Here is a 19376-nt window from a genome sequence, read left to right on the forward strand (position 1 = left end):
AATTCAATAAATATGTAAGTTGCTTTGAAAGTTATGCCTCCTTTTAATTTCCACAGAAACTACAGCAGACACCACTCACTATTTGACAGAGCAAATTCTCAGCTACAATACACTATTTTTCAAAGGTCACCACCATTAGCTGTGTGCAGTCTTCAAACTGGTATGAGGCCTGGTGTGAAAGGCTGTCTTCCTCTGACATGACAGTGGAAGTTCAAGTCTTCAGTTTAGTCAGCATCACAATTTAGCAGTCAGAGTTGATTGTTTCTCTAGATTCCAGGAAATCTAGAAGGATCATTCCCTTTTTGTCTGTCAGAACAAACAGTACATACCACTTTAACTGCTAAGAGCTGCATCTTGAACTTTTTTCTACAGCAGGCAATTTATGCTGTCACTCCATGAACTACTGTTTGACTTTGGCTTGTAGTGGTGACACACCATAGCTCATCACCAGTAATGATGTGATCCAGGAAACTGTCACCTTCAGCCTCATACTGTTTCAACAGGTCCCGAGAAACTTGAATGTGGTGTCCTTCTATTCCCAGATGAGCCTTCATTGGATCTACCTGGAGCAAACTGATATTTCAACGTTGCCACCATTGTTTCCAACATACTGAAGCCAATATTATGTTTCTGTTGCCTGGTTTTGATCTGCTGATTCATGAAAAGAGCTAACTGAGATGCTCTTCCTTTTGTACTGTGACAGCTGAGCATGGCCACTGGAATTCTGCGTGTCTTTTACACTGCAGTTACCACTGCTGAAACTCAACACTCACCCACCGCTGTGCTCACAAACACTGTTTGGTCTCCATAAATCTTCAGCAAACATTGATGAACGTCACCGGGTGCCTTTTTTTCTGCATAGAGGAATTCAATGACACACCTTTGATCCATATGCACTTATAGTCAGACGTCATTTGTCAGACTGCCATGTGTTACATGGCAACAAAATGTAATGAGATATCAGTGGGAAGGTTCAACCTCTACTGCCACAACACTAATATCCACCCCAGATGTTGTGGGCCAACATAATAAAATAGGAGGCACTACTTTCAGAGCAGCCCTCATATTTTTTGCATAACGTGTTCAAAAAACAATATCTCAAATACATATACAGAAGGAATACGTGAAAAGGCTGAAAAACCTACATACATATCATATATATGTATGAATACATGACCTGAAATGAAACATGGGAAGTGATATCTCATTTTCCTTCTTCAATCCTGAACAACAAATTACCATTAGTTTGTTTGTGTAAAAATAAATGGGAAGATGGACAGATACCATCTAGCCATTAAAAAAACTACTGACTGTCCATTTAGTGTTTTAATGCAGGAATGGAAAAAGGAGGTGTGAGGGAGAGGAGAGAAGGAGTGGGGGAAAGCCCAAGAATCTTTCATGCAACTTTTACAAAAAAATGCTCTTTCAGCATCTAGCAAGGGACATGTTCAAATTCTTTCTCTTTTCCAATCTGCAGTTTTGTCTATTAGATGTTACTACAAACTTTTCTATCCAGATATTTCAATGACCTACATTCTAAAGTACTAAAGCTATTTACTCACACTTTCATGCCTCTTTCTTGACAAACAGACTGTAGAGAGCATGAGAGAAAACACTCCTAACTTTCCTAAACTTCAATATATTCACTGTTAGCATAGTGGCCCACTGTAAAACTTTCAGGCAACACCAACAATTTGCTTACATACTCAGTATTTAAAACACTTTCAAAGGAACTTTAATTAAGCTGAAGATCGTCTTACTGTCTTATTAAATTAGAAGTAACATAAAGCATCAAACTCTTTCTAGTTATTTAGCGAAAAATGCCAAAATGCCTTATGTGAATACTTCTTCAGGTCTGGATTTTTCTCACTTAAAAAAAAAAACAAACAAACACACAAACAAAAAAAAAAAACACAAAAAAAATTGATTGCCCCCATTTAACCACAGCTCATAAAGTATTTCCAGTAACTCTAGTCCAATAAAGGATTAGAAATAACTTACAGCTACAAAATCCTCCTAAAAATCTTACACAGTGGCTAAGTGAAACAACATGTTGCTTCTTGCGTTGCAGTCCAATAAAAGGACAAGTTGCAGTATGAAACAGTGCTCACTGAAGGAAATTATTTATTCATTTCTAGATATTTCACTTTTTTTTTTTTTTTAACCAAGCCTTGAGGTTCTACTTCATTTCAAAGGCAATTAAATAATCAAGCATACAAATATCTCCATGAAGCGCCTAATTAAAGACTTATTCTTCAGTAGTCTGTCAATTACCTGTGAAAAGAAACTGGTTTTCACCCATTAACATTCAGCAAAGTCAAGATCTGACCTAATATTATTCGGTGCATACAGACCCTCCTGAGAAACAACATATTTCTCACTGTTTCCTTTTTGCAGTGTGTTTGGTTTTTCTTGTTTTTCTGTGTGTGTTTTTGTTTTTCTTTCCCCACTCTATTTCCAATTCTGCAGCCATTAGTTAGGATTCAGTTTTAAAAAGGAAAAATGTTTTATACTCTTCTTACATCAGAAAATCTCAAAACTTCAAGGGATGAAACATGTTGCTTATACAAATCAAATATATGAAATAAATGTTTCAAACTTTGTATACTTTATTTCTCTTTCTGATAAAGAATTTGCAAAGCCCTTTGAAAACCAGTAATGTTGTATCTGATCAGTATAGTTGTAGAAATGCGATGATCTGATGGAGAATTTAGCGTAGTTTACAGAATAATTGCTACCATCAAAAATTGGTACAAATCAATTTGAAATAAAATTCCAAACTACTGACAGTTCTTTCTATGCCAGAACAAATGCATATTAACAGAAAGAGGAGTTCCAAAGAATACATTTGATTGATACTTCATGAAAGTAGTCACCTAAAAAACAAGGAGGAAAATGTTACGGTATTTATTGCCTTTTTTGCTTCAGTATATAATGTTATTGATTGACATGCAGTAGTCTAGTCATCTGAGGTGGTGGACCATAACTAGGAGAACAGCAACTTTTTATCTGCAGTCACTGAAATTCTAAGGTAGCAGTTCTATCAGCTGAATGTCCACAAATTAACAGGGATTCACCCCAGAGTACTGAGGGAGTCACTTGATGCTGTGACTGTCTAGACTCCTCTCAATAGTTTACCAAAGTTTTTGAGAGCCCGACGAGGGCCCTGCTGACTAGAAGCTTGCTAGTGCTATACCTGGCTACATAAAGTACACTAGGGTATGCCCAGAAAACTACATATCTGTCATCTAAACTCAGTCCCTCAGAAAGTTATTGAAAAGATTATCCTGGGGGATACTGAAAGGCATTTAAAGAGCACAGCCCTGCCTCACTAATCTGATCTCCTATGTTAAGATCACCTGGTTGGTGGATAAAAACAAGGTGTCAGATGTCATCTTTCTGGACTATAGTAACAGTTCTGGTAATGTCTCCCAAAGCATCCTTTTGGACATGTTATCAAAGCATGAGATAAACAGATTCATTCTACAGTTTGTGATGAACTGGCTGAACTGCAGAGGTCAACAGGCTGCAAATGGCACTACATTTGGCTGGTCAGACACTAGTGGTGCTCATCAGAGCCATTTTAGGGCCAGTTCTATTCAATATTATTACCAATCATCCCAATGCTGGAGTAGAATGCACCTTCAGCAAGTTTACTAACACTAAACTGGGAGATACTGTTGGACAAAAGGCCTTGCAGAGGAATCTAGACAAACTGCAACACTGGGCAAGCAGCAATGGCATGAAACTAAACCAAGGTAAATGCTAGGTTCTGCACTGGGATACAGTAATGAAAGACTGTATTAACTAAACCAAACAGAAAAATGCAATAATAAACTCCAAAGCACTCGAGTGTCACAGAACAACCCATCCTTTATAAAAACAGCAGGGCAAGTAACCTCTGTTGCAGTTGAGATATAGCTTTTTTTCTAGCATTCTAAAAAAATCAAGTCCAACTCTTTGAGGCAAATTCTGAAGAAGTAATGCATCATGAGTCATACTTACCAATATAAACATTTGTGGATATCTTTCTACCTATCAAGCATTAACCAAGCATGTTGATTTAATCTTTAACAGATTATGTTTTAAAAGCATTGTTTAAAGGATAGTTTACATACCCATCTCATTAATAGTTGCTCTTGCTTTTGAGACAAAAGAACCGACTTCGCTTGAATGCATTTTCGCTCTTTCTTTAAGGTCAGCACCTGTAAGTGACATTTCACATACATGTTAGCAAACTGTATGCAGTACTGTACATTTGTTTTTAGAAGTGAAATATAGCCGTGTATAAAAAAAAAAAAGTCTACTTTGAGACATTAATGGTTCAAATTGGTCATTTCATTCATTCATTTTCCACAGATTGCAAGGAAAACACAGGATTTCATCGTAAGATAAAGTCAAATTACACAGCAGATTTTCATTAATTTTGCTCTTTGCAGTGGTGTTACTTCTTCTCATATTAATAAACAATAAAGCTAGGTTAACACTTCATCTGACATGTACTTCTATTTTCTCATCTGTGTCACAAAGTATAATAGTTACGCCATTTTCTTACTGTGTCCTTGTTGTTATTCTTTTACTGGAATATGAAGAAGTACTTAGGATGCATATTTTTACAGTAACAGACAATATTTATCTAACTAAAAACTTCTACACTGAGCCAAGTACAATTTCTCAACCAAAGAATCAATTAAAAAAAAAAAAAAACCAAAAAAACACAGTTTTATGTTTCTCTACCCTGAGAATGAAAATACCAGGAAAACGCATCAGACTTCAGCTGAGTCAAAAATTCAACTCTGACTTAAAACTAAGCAGTCCTATGTTCGTCTTTTGTATCTTTCTGGACTTAATTTTTATAAAATAAAAAATAAAAAATAAAAAATAAAAAAATAAAAGAATATCTATATGACACTAAAGTGTCTCATTTCACTTTTGTTATTCTATGTATGTCAATGAGGCACACATTCGCATGTTTCCCAATGAATAACATAATATAGCATTCATAACATCAGATATCTTTTAAAACATTCCCTGGAACTGATGTACTGCAATTGAAGAGAGAGGGCAGTTAAGCAGCGTACACCTGAAATTGCAGACAAGTGCGCGCTGCAGCAAAATGCTAGAACTCTTTACAATTGCTACCTTAGTAATTCAAAGTGGATACAAAAATCTTGACAGGAACGTCAAAGGCAAACAAAATCGGCATTCATAAATCTGAACTGACATTCAAGTAATACAAAGCTGCAAACTACCTTCACAAATGCATTATTATATAGAGTTCTGCTACTGAAAGGATCTTTACAAAACTCAGTGACAATACCTACTTGAAAAGTTACTGATATAGGAATTGAATAACTAAAACATTTCTATTTCAATAGTTAATGTTTGGGATTTGCTTTTACGACTTTGTCTAAAAGCATACTACTACCTATATAACAAGATGCTGATACACTGCTCACATGGCATGCCATTGAAAAGTAATTTTCAAAGGAAAGGCTGTGGACCAAAAAATCTACATGGTCCCTCACCACATTCTTCTCTCTAAATTGAGGAGGTATGTATTTGAAGAATGGACTGTTTGATGGATTAGGAATTGGCTGGCTGGACGCAGCCAAAGGGCTGTGATCAATGATTCTGTACCAGGGTGAAGGCTGGTCACAAGTGGTGTCCCACAGGGTTATTCTTGGGACCAGTGCTCTTCAACATCTTCATCAATTACATAGCTGAGTGCATCGGGTGACCTCAGCAAGTTCGTGGATAACACCATGCTGAGCGGTGCAGTCAATACACTTGAAGGAAGGGAAGCCATCCAAGTAGGGTCTAGACAGGCTGGAAAAGTAGGCCCATGAAAACCTAATGAGGTTCAATAACATCAATTAGAATGTGCTGCCCTTGGGTTAGGGCAATCCCAGGTATTCACACAAACTAGGGGAAGACCTCCTTGAGAGCAGTCCCATGGAACTTTGATAGATGAGAAGCTGGACATGAGCCAGCAGTGTGCACTTGCAGCCCAGAAGGCCAACTGTGTTCTGGGCTGCATTAAAAAAGGGGCCGCCAGCAGGGAGAGAGAGGTGATTGTCCCCCTCTACTCAGCTTTTGGGAGGCCTCATTTGGAGCACTACATCCAGGCACAGGGCCCCCAACACAAGAGAGATGCAGAGCTCTTGGAATGGGTCCAGAGGTGCGCCAACAAGGTGATCAGAAGGCTGGAGCATCTCTCCTTTGAGGAAAGGTTGAGGGAACTGGGATTGTTTAGCTTGGAGAAGAGAAGGTGCTGGGGAGACCTCACTGTGAAGGGAGCATATGAACAGGAGGGGGAAAGGCTGTTTACAAGGATAGACAGTGATAGGACAAGGGAGAGTGATCTTACACAGAGACAGTTGAGATCTAGGTTAAGATATTAGGAGGAAGGATATTAGAGAGTGGTGACACACTGGAACAGGTTGCCCGAGGAGGCTGTGGATGCCCCATCCCTGGAGGCATTCAATGCCAGGCTGGATGTGGCTCTGGGCAGCCTAGTCTGGTGGTTGGTGACCCTGGATATGGCAGGGGGGTTAAAACTAGATGATCATTGTGGCCCTTTTCAACCCAGACCACTCTATGATCTATGATTTTATGATTTCATGTTTTCATGTTGCTTCGATAGCCGTGAAGAAGCATGCAGTTCAACCAAAGACTTTTGTTCTCAGCTGTTTTAAAGATCCCCCCTGTAATCCCAAGTAGTGCTTCAGAGTATCTGCAAATAATATTTGCACAAGTCCTGACAGCAACAATGTAGTTAAAATTTTCAAATAAAAATAATAATAGTAAGACTAGATCTCTGCAACTTCCCCATGGATCACAGCTAAAATATGTGGCTATGTTGACCTATCTACTTCCCCACATTCACCACCATAGAGGAAATGCTAAGTCGTGGCTTGAAACAGTGACTGAACACCTGGTAGGAAGGCAGGACAAATCCAGTAGAGCTCAGGTGTATGCAGTGCACCTGAGTGAATGGAAAGGGTGAATCCTGGCTCCACCCCTTTCCAAACTTCCTTTAAGGGTTAGCAATGGAGGCAAGGGTATCTCTCTGGAGATCCCTGCATACTTGAGTACTCTTGAAGGGAAGCAACTTCCTTCCTTTATTTCTATGCCCACTACTGTTGTATTTGAGTAAAACCTCACACAATGCAGTCTGGGATCTTGCTACTCTGCTGTTACTGTTGCTCTTCCCATTGCATTACAAATCCCAAAAGACTTTAGGAATTGTACTGCGTGTCTGCACTGTACTAAAGCAGGCTTCTGTATTGCCTTCTACCCAAAGGGAAATCCTGAATTACAAGTAAACTCAATCCAACTAACTGCTGCAGGGTACACACTTTAATTGCGTCCCCACATACACCCAGTTTGTACTAAGGCATGAATCATTGTTTTATCTGTATTCTACTTTCTGTCATCTTGATAATTAGTCCCACAAATTCAACCCTATCCATTCAGAAATACAGCTAAAACCAGCTGAAAGTACCTGTCATTCTAGAGTTTATGCTCACCATTTCTAATTTGTCAGTACTTTACAATACTTCACAAACTCCCTTTTCAAGACTACGCAGTGTCATGTTCAGATTACTAGCAGTAGTTAATACAGGCCAAAAGAGACATCTTATGAACAGTACAACCTACAGCTTCCTCCTAAAGCCATACAAGGAGCAGAGCGGCAAAGAAACTCTACTTGAATTAACTTAATTCAAAGAAACATCACATCCAAATTTATGAAACAAACCGATGGGAGACAACTTTCATGCAGATTTCTCATTAACTTCAAAACTGCAGTCTGAACATCATTCCTTCGAAGATCAGCTTGACAGTAAATATATAAACAACACAGTATACACAGATCAACCCTTAAAACTACTCTAAGGAAGACGTGCCGTTTTAAATATTACCAACATATCTAAAGAGATCCGTCAATTTTGAAGGATCTTTATTTCACTTTAATCCATCACTCTATTTTCCCACAAAAACTGGGGAAACATGGAATTGTTTGTTTTGGTTAACAGAAAAACCTTACTTATACTGAGTGCAAAACTCTGATGCAATTAACATCCTGCTTTTTTTGTTTGTTTGTTTTAAATTGGCTATTCATTTGGTGGCTGTTCCACAGTGTCACTCCAGTGAGATTTTCTGCAGCATTTTTGACTTCCACTTCACAATGAAACTGCAGAAGAGGCAGAAGAGGAAAGGATGTGATTCATGCACAGGTATTTAAGGTACAGTAAAATATTAAATTCTTATTCTAGTGTAGTTACTTTGAGCTTATTTTTGAGCTTTGATCTGGTAAAAAGAAAGCAGGCCAATCCTGTTTGCACTCCAAAACTTAATTAAGGAAGTGACTTCCAAGAGCACGAGAAGATGATCTTGTGCAGATTCTATCCAATTTCTCAGTATCTTGTGCGCAAGAACCACTAAAGTAGGAATACAGGAAACTGCATAGCACAGAGGCACCATGTGCAATACATTTAACAACCCCAGCAACAGTTTAATAAGGAAATTATGAGCTATAACTATGCTTTCAAGTAGGATAACAAAAGATCTACTACTTCTCCAATTACAATGTTAAAAATTGCAGTGTAATCCACAGCTTATTCCCACACAGAATAATTATGCAGTCTGTGAATTAATATTCTACTCTCTCCACGTAGGAAAATATGATACTGAATTAAAATTCTGAGGCAAAAGGCCAACTTCTAACAAAGTTATTGTTCAACTTATAACTACTAAAAAAAACCACTAACAAGGGCACCTGTAAAGGCAGATGTATACATCTCCAAGAGAAAGCAATGCAAGAAATCCAGGTCTAGCTGAAAGAAATAGCAGACTGGTGTAACAGCTGCTCTTTGCCAGTTGCTTTGATAATGCAACAACCTAGAGAGTCACCAGTAGATGTTAGAGGATCACCTCTTCAAGTACTTGCAGATGCATCTCATCAGATCCTTCACATCTGTGTATCCAGCTTGTACAAACTGGTCTTACTTTAGTTCTCCCGTAGTACTGGGGATCTGCTCTTTACTTTGTTGTTGCCTCTTGGCAGAGACTTGGGAGCTGACCATTCCTACGCTGACCAAGGCAAAGAGAACCTGCAATACTTCAAGTCTCTACAGTCATTTACCACTAAGCTGTCAGGACCACACCTACAGTTTCTCTTGTAATCCTTGACACTTTTTGCTAGTTTCAGTTCCAGCTGAGCACACTCCTTTCTAAATATACTTCCACATAACCTAAGCAATTTTTCTTTATTGCTCTTTGAGAGTCTATTTTCTCTTTCAAGGGTAAAGTGAACAAACAACTCCTTAAAAATATAGTGGACACTTAAGGCATCAGAAGACAGGAAGATAGTTTTTTGTCTCTAAAGAATTAAAAAGAACAACTCAATCTAAATGTTGAGAAAGCTACGGAACACACAAAGTGAACTAATAATATTCTACAGATGAGCAAATATATTCCTAAATATTTTGAAGACTTCACACACTGAGACTTTCATGAATATTTATAATTCAGGTACCACCTCAGAACACTACGAAACAAAACTTCAGTAAAAGAACCTTTTTTTTTTAATTATAAAGTATGAGAGATCTGAAAGTTGAGAATACGAAAAAAAAAAATAAGACTGAAATATGTACTGAACAAAGAACTGTTATTTGCTTCTGCAAATCAGCTTTTTTCAATACTAGTGAAAAGAAAGATCTTACTCAAAGCAGTTCATCTTATTCACCATCTTTTCCGATATTTTACATTTCAATCTTCAAATCAAACAAATGCATGTAACAGAAAAATTTAAATCAAAAGACCACTTCCTCAAATATAAACGTCTTAGAGGATAACATGTTAGCAAAGTGATTTCTGATAAGACTTTTTATGTTTGGTTTCTTATTCCTTGAGTATAAATCTGAGATGAACTTTGCCAATACCAGAGGTTTTCAATGAGGAACAGAATCCTATGACATTTAGTCTCACTCTCCATAAAGTTTCATCCAAACTCTCAAAACTCTCTAATACTAAGACTTTTCTTGACGCTTGTTTTTTAATTTAAACAACGATGATTACCACTTTCATGTAAGCTAGTAGGCTAATAAGTATGATTTGTTTCCTGATGTTTAAGTTTTCTTTAGTTGTAATTAAAAAAAAAATATATAGAGACATATATATAAAATAGCACTTCAGCACTTTAAAAAAAAAAAAAAACACAAGTAGAGAGGTCAGTAACATATTACAAACAACAAGTCTTCAGAAGTTTTTCATATGAAGCAATCAGAGAAACTATAAAGGTTAAGGACATGCATTCAAAACTACAGATCAAAATGCCAAGGCACAGAATTCTTAGAAAGTAAACTATTCAAATCCTGAACGATTTGAAATGATTAAAAGTTTACATGCACTAACAATCATTAAGAACTTTAATACATCATGTATAAGGAATAAAGTTAAAATATGTACATTTACACTGGACCTTGCATCAAAAGTTAACTAATGGACAACATACTAAGAGAGACTTCAACAAAGGCTCTGAAGTACCACATTTTTGAAAAGCACACATTTTGACATCGGACCTATCTGATTGGTTTTTCATTCAGTACCTGCTGTTTTTAACACTAAAACATTAGAGCTGTAATTACAGCATTTTTGTGATTTTCCACTAAGTAAGTTTTTCACTATTTTCTCTATTAACTGTTTTATTATCAACTGCCAATCAGACTCATCTTGCATGCCAGTACAAAGGCCAGTTTCTGCACACTACACTTGAGAAAAGTGAAAAATGCATTTAAATGCAACTTTGATTAAAAAGCAAGGCATATTCTTAATTTCTAAATGATATGAGAAGGACGCTGGCTGCAGTCACTGTAGTGCATAAAAAAAAAATGTTTCCATATGAATTATACTACATGTCCCCTACAGAAGCAAATAATTTAAAATAAAGATAAGATTTATTTTTGACTGAGACTTACAATTCTGAGGTTTTCTAAGCCCGGATATAATGATTTTTTAAGTCAAAAGTAACATTTGCATTCTTTCATGATCTGCTATTACATGCTGTCGCAAACATGACTTACACGACTCTCCACTTTTCTGTAGAGCAGAAAAACTTGTAAGTTATCAAAATCAAGATCAAAGTTTTTGCAATTCCTGTATAACTGAGCCATCAGCAGGATACCAACCCTGAACACACTCTCCTCCAAGATGGCAGTCTTATAGCTCCACTGCTGTGGATTATCTCATGTTTTGCAACAATTTACACCTGTATGGCAACTGCTGAGTCATGGCCAGAACCACTGATTGAAAACCTGAGCCAAGGCTTGGGTTAGCTGAGAGAGAGCATAGGTGAATTGCCTTCACCTGTGTGACCAGAAGGGGTGGAGCCAGGCTCCAGCCCTCCAAGACCCCATTTAAGGGTTGACTACCATGAGGGAAGGATCTCCTTCTGGAGATCCCTCCTTTTTGGAGTTTTCTATTGCAAACCTAGATCCTTGGATATGGGTAAGCATTTCTTCCTTTCACCTCTTTCATCTCTTTTTTACCACAATAATCTTTACAACTATACATCTGTAAAGTATCATCCTAGCTGCGCTACTCTTCCAACTGTACATCTGTTGACTGTACAACACTGAAATCAACATATTTACAGCACTAGCTGCTAAACAAGTCTGTGTAAGTGGGATTCTTTACAATGTACCATACACATGCTTTTTAAGCTTTTGAAGCTCAAGCTTCTTTACAGGGTCAAGATGCTAATTCAACTGATCTCCTCTTCAAACCTAAGAGCACTGAATATAAATTCCTCTATCTTTATAGATCTAAGTTCTACATCCCCTTTCAATGTCTATAGAAATTCAAACCAGATATGGATTAAAGTCAGGTAGTTCCTTCTCTATCTTGTCTTATCAGCTCTAATTTAGAACCACTCAACAATATTCCTCCTGCTGACATTTGTATCATAAAAGAGTAGCTTATCCTTCACATTCCTCTCCTGAATTCATCTTCACCTGGAGAGAGGAAAAACAGGAGTCAATTACAAGTGTCTTCTCATCTCTTGAGAAGAAATAACAATTTCTACCAAACACAAAAGCAGTTTTCTTTATGACACTTTCCATTATCCAACAATTGTCTCAGTGATTCTCTAGGCCACTAGTATTCTCTTTTGGAGCCAGAATATTGTGTAACCATCATAGCAGTGTTCTCTTCAGATTCTTCTGTAACACTGAAAGAGACCAGTGCAAGTGGAAATGTAAAATAATATGATCGTTCCAGTCTCCAAACAGTAAGTTGATATCAAATTTGATTCTCCAATGTGCCTCTCTCTACGTTGAGACAATATTAAGTTAGATTCTGCATGCTAATGTCTTTCCTTTAGTAAGGCCTTCAGTTTGGTCTCTACTAGGCCCAGGAAAAGACATGGTGGCTGCAGCATTCCAGACTCGCAGACAGATACAATCAGTTGAGAAGATCCAGGAGAGTGAGACAGTAACAGGTGGCAATGATGTCTGCCTCATAGATTGTTAGAAACTACACAAACAGATGTCCAGAATGATGAACTCATGACAAAACCCAAAACAATCCTCAATGAATCCAAGAATCCCTCACACAGCCACTCAGTTATTTGAATATTCCAAGAGAAAAAGCTTATGTCTCGCATCCTGGTGATGATAAACACTAGCATTTAAGGAAAAGCAAGGAATGTTGCAAATTATTATTCAAGAGAATGAGTAGAAGAAAAGGAAGAGGGAGGGGGACAGGGAAAGGGATAGGAACTTTCTACATCAGTTGTATTTCTGAGCTTTTTTCACATTAAGTATTACAGAAATACTTCTTTAACCTAGTCATTCTGTTAGTCTGAAAACTTAACTTCCTCAAACTAGTTTTGATTTTAAAATTAAGATCGCTAAGAGAACTTCTATATTATGCTTAGAACAAGAAGTGCACTTGTTTTCCGGTAATAAGATAGAACTGAAGTCTCACATGCAATAATATGGCATAAATAATGCAACCATGAAAGCTGAATTATTCTATCCCCCTATTCACCTCCCAAAAAACAGCAGAATCAATTAACTGTAACTTTTGTTCATTTTTTCTATAGCTTCCATATTGAAAATTCTTAGAGCTCTGCACAAAAGTTCCTGAGTTTTAAGCAAAAATCTAACAGTAATTTACCCAAGAGAATAAGGATGTGTATTTTAACATGAGTACTGAGAAAAAAGCTTTAATATAATACAGTATGTCCCCTGTATCACATCTCACGTACTGCTTCTGTGAGTCCACCAATACCTCACCCATATAACGTCCAGTGACACACTACTTTCAAATAAGCAGGCATTCCTGAAATTTGCGACTGACAAGATTCTTCAAATTTCCTAACTTAAAATGAATTTTGAAATTCATACTGAATATTCTTCATGAATAATACGAAGCAGATATGAACACCAACGTTAGGTAACTTTGTTCTACTCTGATTTCTAGTAAATCATGTTATTAGACAAAAACAAGTGATCTTTTATTTCATTATTACAGATGACGGAGTCAAATCTTCTACATACACCATATACATGACCACTATACATATCTTTTTTCTGATGTTAAAAGAAGGAGATACTATCTCCTAGCTATCTATTTTGATCAGTATTAACTACAAAAAATAGTTAATTAACAGCACACCCAGATTCATGATCTTTAAGCACAAAAAGAGGAAGTGTGTTAAGTGGTAAAGAAAGAAAGAAAGAATCTTTTCTAAAGAAATCCTGAACTCTGTATTCAGGGCATAAATCCTACTAAAAGAACAAGGAGTTCTTCCACAGGAAAACCACAATTTGAACTATTTTATTATCTAAATGTAGATGAGTGAAAGCTTTTCCTTTTTGATATTACCAGTATACCCCTTTCCATTCCATCTCTTGATCTGAACTGTATCAATCAACCAGTATCACTTCAGCTATGTGTTGGTTTGTTGTTTTTTTTTTTTTTTTTTACTTTTTTAAATTATTAGTACTTGTCATAGAAGATGTCAACTGGAAAGTTCCAGCAGGTCAAGACTCAAAGATACTGGATTCTGTGCAGCTATAGCACGTGATACCTTCTGTGAAACACTTAAAACACGTAAATGACACACACAGTACATGAAAATAAATATATCTTTAAAAAAATACTTGTAACCGTAACATGATTTGCAGCCTCTCAGTTACAAAATAATCCAAATATAGCAGACCATACACAAACTTGATAAAAGATTAGAAATAACAACGTTATATGAAGCAGCTACAGAGTTTGACTTTAATATTTTCAAATTACAGCAGGTGAAAAGAACAAGGGCAGTTGTGGGAAAGCTGAAGCAGAAAAAGCCTTTAGGGATGGAGAAGCTCAACTCTGGCCACGCTAGGTCTGTTCAAAAAGACTAGGTCTTGAATACCATTCCTTCCTTCAACATTTGCCTCTCTACATACACACATTAAAAACAAACAAACAAACAAACAAAACATTAAGATATTACTAGAATTTCAGCAACATCTTTGGCTCATATTAACATTGGGCCAGCACTCAAGGCCAAAGACTTCCATTCCACACAGGATAGTGAGGATGTAAGGAGTAGTAAGCGTTTGAGCCATAAGCAGGAACATCCTTAATTATGCTTTGTTCATGCAGTAGGTAGACAGTAGCTGCAAATCTATTTCTCAAAAGCACCAAGTCAAGCTATTCACAATCAGTACTTCCCCTTATCCCCACTGTCCCCAAAAGCTTTGAAAAGACACAGAAATAAATGAAAACGTTCGCAAAAAACAAGATTTCCCATCCAGTGAATTTAATTACACAATCAACACTGCAAACTCAATTCAGTTTTCTAAAGGCTTGTTATTTTAAAATGCTTTAAATATATTTGATCTGTTTTTAAAAGATCATCCAATAAACTTGTCAGCAACTTACTATGCAGAAAGAAAGAGGATGGAGATCAAACACTGGAATACCATCTGCCATCTGGAATAGCTTAACAAATTATATGGATTGGTGGTATTTGAGTCCAGAGCTCAATCACTAAGAAGTACATAATGTTTGTCCACATGCTCACCAATTTCCATCTGGTGACAGAAACTCCATGAAGAAAGGTCAGAATATCAAAAAGAGACTATTTTAGACACTATATTTCTTATATTCAACACAGCTCTAATGCTTCACGATTTATGCAAACTACTGACTTATAATTGGGAAAAAAAAAAAAACAACAAAAATTACGGGACACTGCAAACAACTACATATCTGGCCCTTCTTTAAATACCTATTTGAGGACTGCATTTTGCATAAAATAGGCAGGATCTGACAAAGAGGTATATTTCCTTTATTTTTAATTTGTGTGTGCATGTGTAAGGGAACAAAAGTTGCAGAATCTTTTACTGCCTGATCTGCATATAAACATACATTTCTATTTATTAAAATATGCATAGAAGACCAGCTTCTAAATAGGAAAAAAGTAAAAATTATACAAGAAGAAAATTATTTAAAGAAAAACTTCATAATTTCTTCACTTTCATATTATTTGTAGCATTTTGATATCAGAAAACATTTTGAAACTTAAAAAACTGATGCCTATTGATGGCTTTAATAATTCACCTACAAGACTGATACAACCTTCATTACAGCCAAATATCCAACCTTTTCTACATCACTGCATACATCATCAAACATACCAGAACCATAAATGCATAAACAACTGTATGATATACTTATTCTATTCTCTGTTTTGTTTTGCTGCTTATTTTGTTCTCTGCTACCTTTCAAGAGTTACTCATCTAATTCAGATGCTGCTGCTAAATAATATCTTTTTTTTTAAATTGCAACCTACAACAAAGCAAAAAGAAGACAAGAGCAGATAAAAATTTTAAAGGATTACTAGAAGTTTCTCTTCATTCTTCGTGCTTACAACAATTAGGACACAAAAGCAGTTTCACTGTGTGTTGCTCTATGCTATTTATAGGAGGAAGTAAGAAAGTAGATATGAAACTGTTACAAATTGTCTTAAAACAAAAATGACATAAACACAGATATGTCTAAAAACCTATGCTACACAATCATTCTTTTCACAACCAAATGGAAAGTAATTCTGTATGATGCAACAACTGTTTTTGCCAAGCACTGCATACACATTCTATTTTTAGCACATTACCACTAAGCACATGAAATCAGATTATTTTTACCAGAAAGTTTTTCCGATACAGATATAAACAGCAAGCTTCACATAAAGGCAAGCTTTGCCCACACCAGTGAGGAAATCAGTTGCCACTGGCACTTAGTAGAAAGAAAAAGGGTTACTTGGGATGTACTGTGCACTGTGAGAACACACCCCCCAGAGAACTCTGAAGAAGCAGGTCAAGATGTCAAATGTACACAGAAGTGACAGAAGCATTTCAAACAGACTAAGTATTTCAACTTAAATTGACTTAATATTCCTGGGAGAGATCTAGACCTTATAAACTCCAATGTTAAGTAAAATATTCAGAGGTATGTAATACAATCAAAAAAAAACCAAGCAACTTCGTTCCATACCTAAGCACAAATTCATTTACTACTGATGTCCAAGGTGGCAGAAGTCTAGCCAAAATGACACTTTTATCAATTTAGTACTAGTGAGACTAATCAGTAATTGGTACCTTTCTGTTAATCTTTACCTGCCCTAAACCATTTTAAGTGGAACACAGATGTCAGAGTACACATTTCGACAAAAAATGAATCTGTATGCCCTGAAATTGTCTTGCAAAAATTCTAACCACTGAAAGCAAGCTTGCAGGTTTTGAGCAGATGTGAGAGAGTCTATGACAGATGTAGAATTCACACATAATAATGAACTCCTGACTGCTTTCTCTTAACCAGGATGTGAAGGTGACAAAGAGTGAGTTACGTTAACCAAATTAGGTGAGCTCTTACCATAATGATAAAAATGGGTTTGCTATTATTCTGGAGTTTAAAAAAAATGGCTCAACATTTCTTGTGACCTGTTATTCATACCAAACCATGAACAACTTAACACTACTAAAAGTCAGGATTCTGTCTAACAAAGTCTTCTGCATTTTCTATACCATAAACAAAACGCTATTTCAAAATATGTAAAACTGTCTTGGGAATCTAAAATGTATTACATTAACAAGAAGCCTGAAAAGATTTGGGTTCCAACAAAAATAGTGCCACCTATTTATTTCCATGGAAATGACAATAGATGCTAAGAGCACCATAACACTCTTTGAAAGAGAAAATTCTCAACTACTTTTGACACTATTTTTCAAGAGAAAAACTAGCTATGCACTTTTGCAGAGATGAACAAGAGCCTGCTAGTCATGTTTGTAATAATCTGTACAAGCAGAGGTGACTCACTCTCACCACTGCTGAAACTCTCTCTCCATGTTCACATCCACTGTTAGGACTCCATAAACACACAGAAAGTGTCAAGGAATGTCAATAGGTGCCGTTTTTTCCACATGTTAGAATTCAATTCCTATCCTTGCTTCATATGCACTTCTGTATTAAACACTGATTTGTCAGACTGTTCCTCTGCTGCAATCTGTCACATGGCAACTAAGTGTAACGGACTACTGGTGGGAAGGTTCAAATTCTACTGCCATACCACCACCATCTACCTCTGACGTCATGGGTCAACATAATAAAATAGGAGGCATTACTTCCAGAGTAGCCCTTCAACGAAGTTTCAGAAATATCTTAATGCAGGCAGGGATAGTAACCCTGCTTTGAAGAAATTGAAGTATTGAGAATTTTTCTCTACCTTAAGTATTGAAATGAAAGATATAAAGGAAAAGTTTGTTGCTGAAACAAGTCTATACAGCATAGAAGCTTAATTTAGGTCAAAAAAGATCTTCAAGATCAGCAAGTCCAACCATCAAACTGACCTACTGAGTCCCATGGCCACAGCATTTCCCTTAATAACAGGGCATTCAATATCAACACTGGTCAAGATGTGCTGTGGTTGGAAGATGTCTTGTTCGACAGGAGCAGTACTGTTGGATGGGGAGGAAAAGACGAAAGAATTTGCATCCCTCTTTTTCAGTGTTTTCAGCACTTCTGCAAGTGCTCTCCACAGAGACTAAACCAATCCTTGGTTGTGTTGCTCTTCCATTAACTCCTACTGTGCAGACAGGCGCAGAAGAGCCAATGGATGAGCTCATCTTAGCCAAGTCTCTTCCCAGCTCAGATTTATGTCCACCCCTGACCCAGTGGCAACCCAGATCACCGACATAAAATTCTCTAACTTAAGAATATAACTCAAATGGATTACCTAATATCTAATGCTCTAAGGCACCGCAATTCCAGATCACAGTAAGAATCAGTTGCTAACAAAAGTAAAAGCAGTGAGAATGCATAACCTCAAGGCCCCTCTCAAAGCTTAGCCAAGCTGGAGGCCATGAAGAACTAGAGATACAGAAAGAACCTTTCTCTCCAAAACTCTGATTCTACCTGAGCTAGACTAAGGATACTTTTATATTAAAATAGGTCAATAGCATCACCCCAAATACCCTTAATTAAGAGTTCATCACCGTGCTCTGAAGATGAAATGGAAAAAACAATAACCCAGCATCTGTTGAAACAAAGCTACAGTCATTTGAAATATCCCATTAGCACAGCCAAAGAAGAGTGTGGTATCATCATACTAATACTGGTATTCACAACACACACGACATTCTTGGAGCTATCACAGCTAGTGACTCAAGATTTCATTGTAATTGCCCCCATCTACTTGCTCTCCACCAGCAGAACTGTAGAGAGAACTGGAAGATCAAAAGCAAGAAAAAGTCTCATGGGTTTAGAAAATGAGAGTTTAGTAAGCAAAGTCGAGGAAGAAAAAAAAAAGAAAGAGATGCAAAAGCAATCACTCACCAGTAGCAGACTGATGCTTGGCCAGTGCTCAAGTAAGGTCTATTTACTATAAAATCTTCTCAGTCTTACTTCTGAGCATGATATCATACAATATGAAATATCCCTTTGGTCCACTGGTGTCGGCTGTCCCCACCCAAGCTTTGCCAACGCCCAGACTACTCACTGCACTGGGAATAGAGGGAGCAGTGTAAGAAATAGAGACAATCTAACGCTGTGCAAGCTCTATTCAGCAACCACTAGAACACTATCATCAACACTGTTTAGGTCACAAAAATAAAATATAGCACCACACGGTGTTCTACAATGAAAAACAAGTTCATCACAGCCAAGTCATATACAAATTCACATGAAAAGACCACTAGAACTCAAAGCACTTGTTAACACATAGGTCAGCTACAGGTGACACAATCCAAATACTTCAAAATATCTGCAGAGAGTTAAAGAAGGCAGATACATACCAAGTTATCAGAGGACCCACCCAA

General features: G+C 36.9%; 1 protein-coding gene across 1 annotated transcript in view; it reads right to left on the minus strand.

The window, feature by feature from the left end:
- AUH (AU RNA binding methylglutaconyl-CoA hydratase) overlaps positions 1-19376 on the minus strand; it is a 113881-nt gene that overhangs the window by 71344 nt on the left and 23161 nt on the right. Inside the window, exon 4 of the mRNA XM_042822786.1 lies at positions 4119-4205. Within this exon, the coding sequence (XP_042678720.1) occupies positions 4119-4205 (87 nt within the window). The remainder of the gene's footprint in view (positions 1-4118; positions 4206-19376) is intronic.

The sequence above is a fragment of the Centrocercus urophasianus genome, unplaced genomic scaffold, assembly GCF_019232065.1.
Source record: "Centrocercus urophasianus isolate 14NV4802_14NV808 unplaced genomic scaffold, USGS_Curo_1.0 seq_21, whole genome shotgun sequence".
Classification (NCBI taxonomy): domain Eukaryota; kingdom Metazoa; phylum Chordata; class Aves; order Galliformes; family Phasianidae; genus Centrocercus; species Centrocercus urophasianus.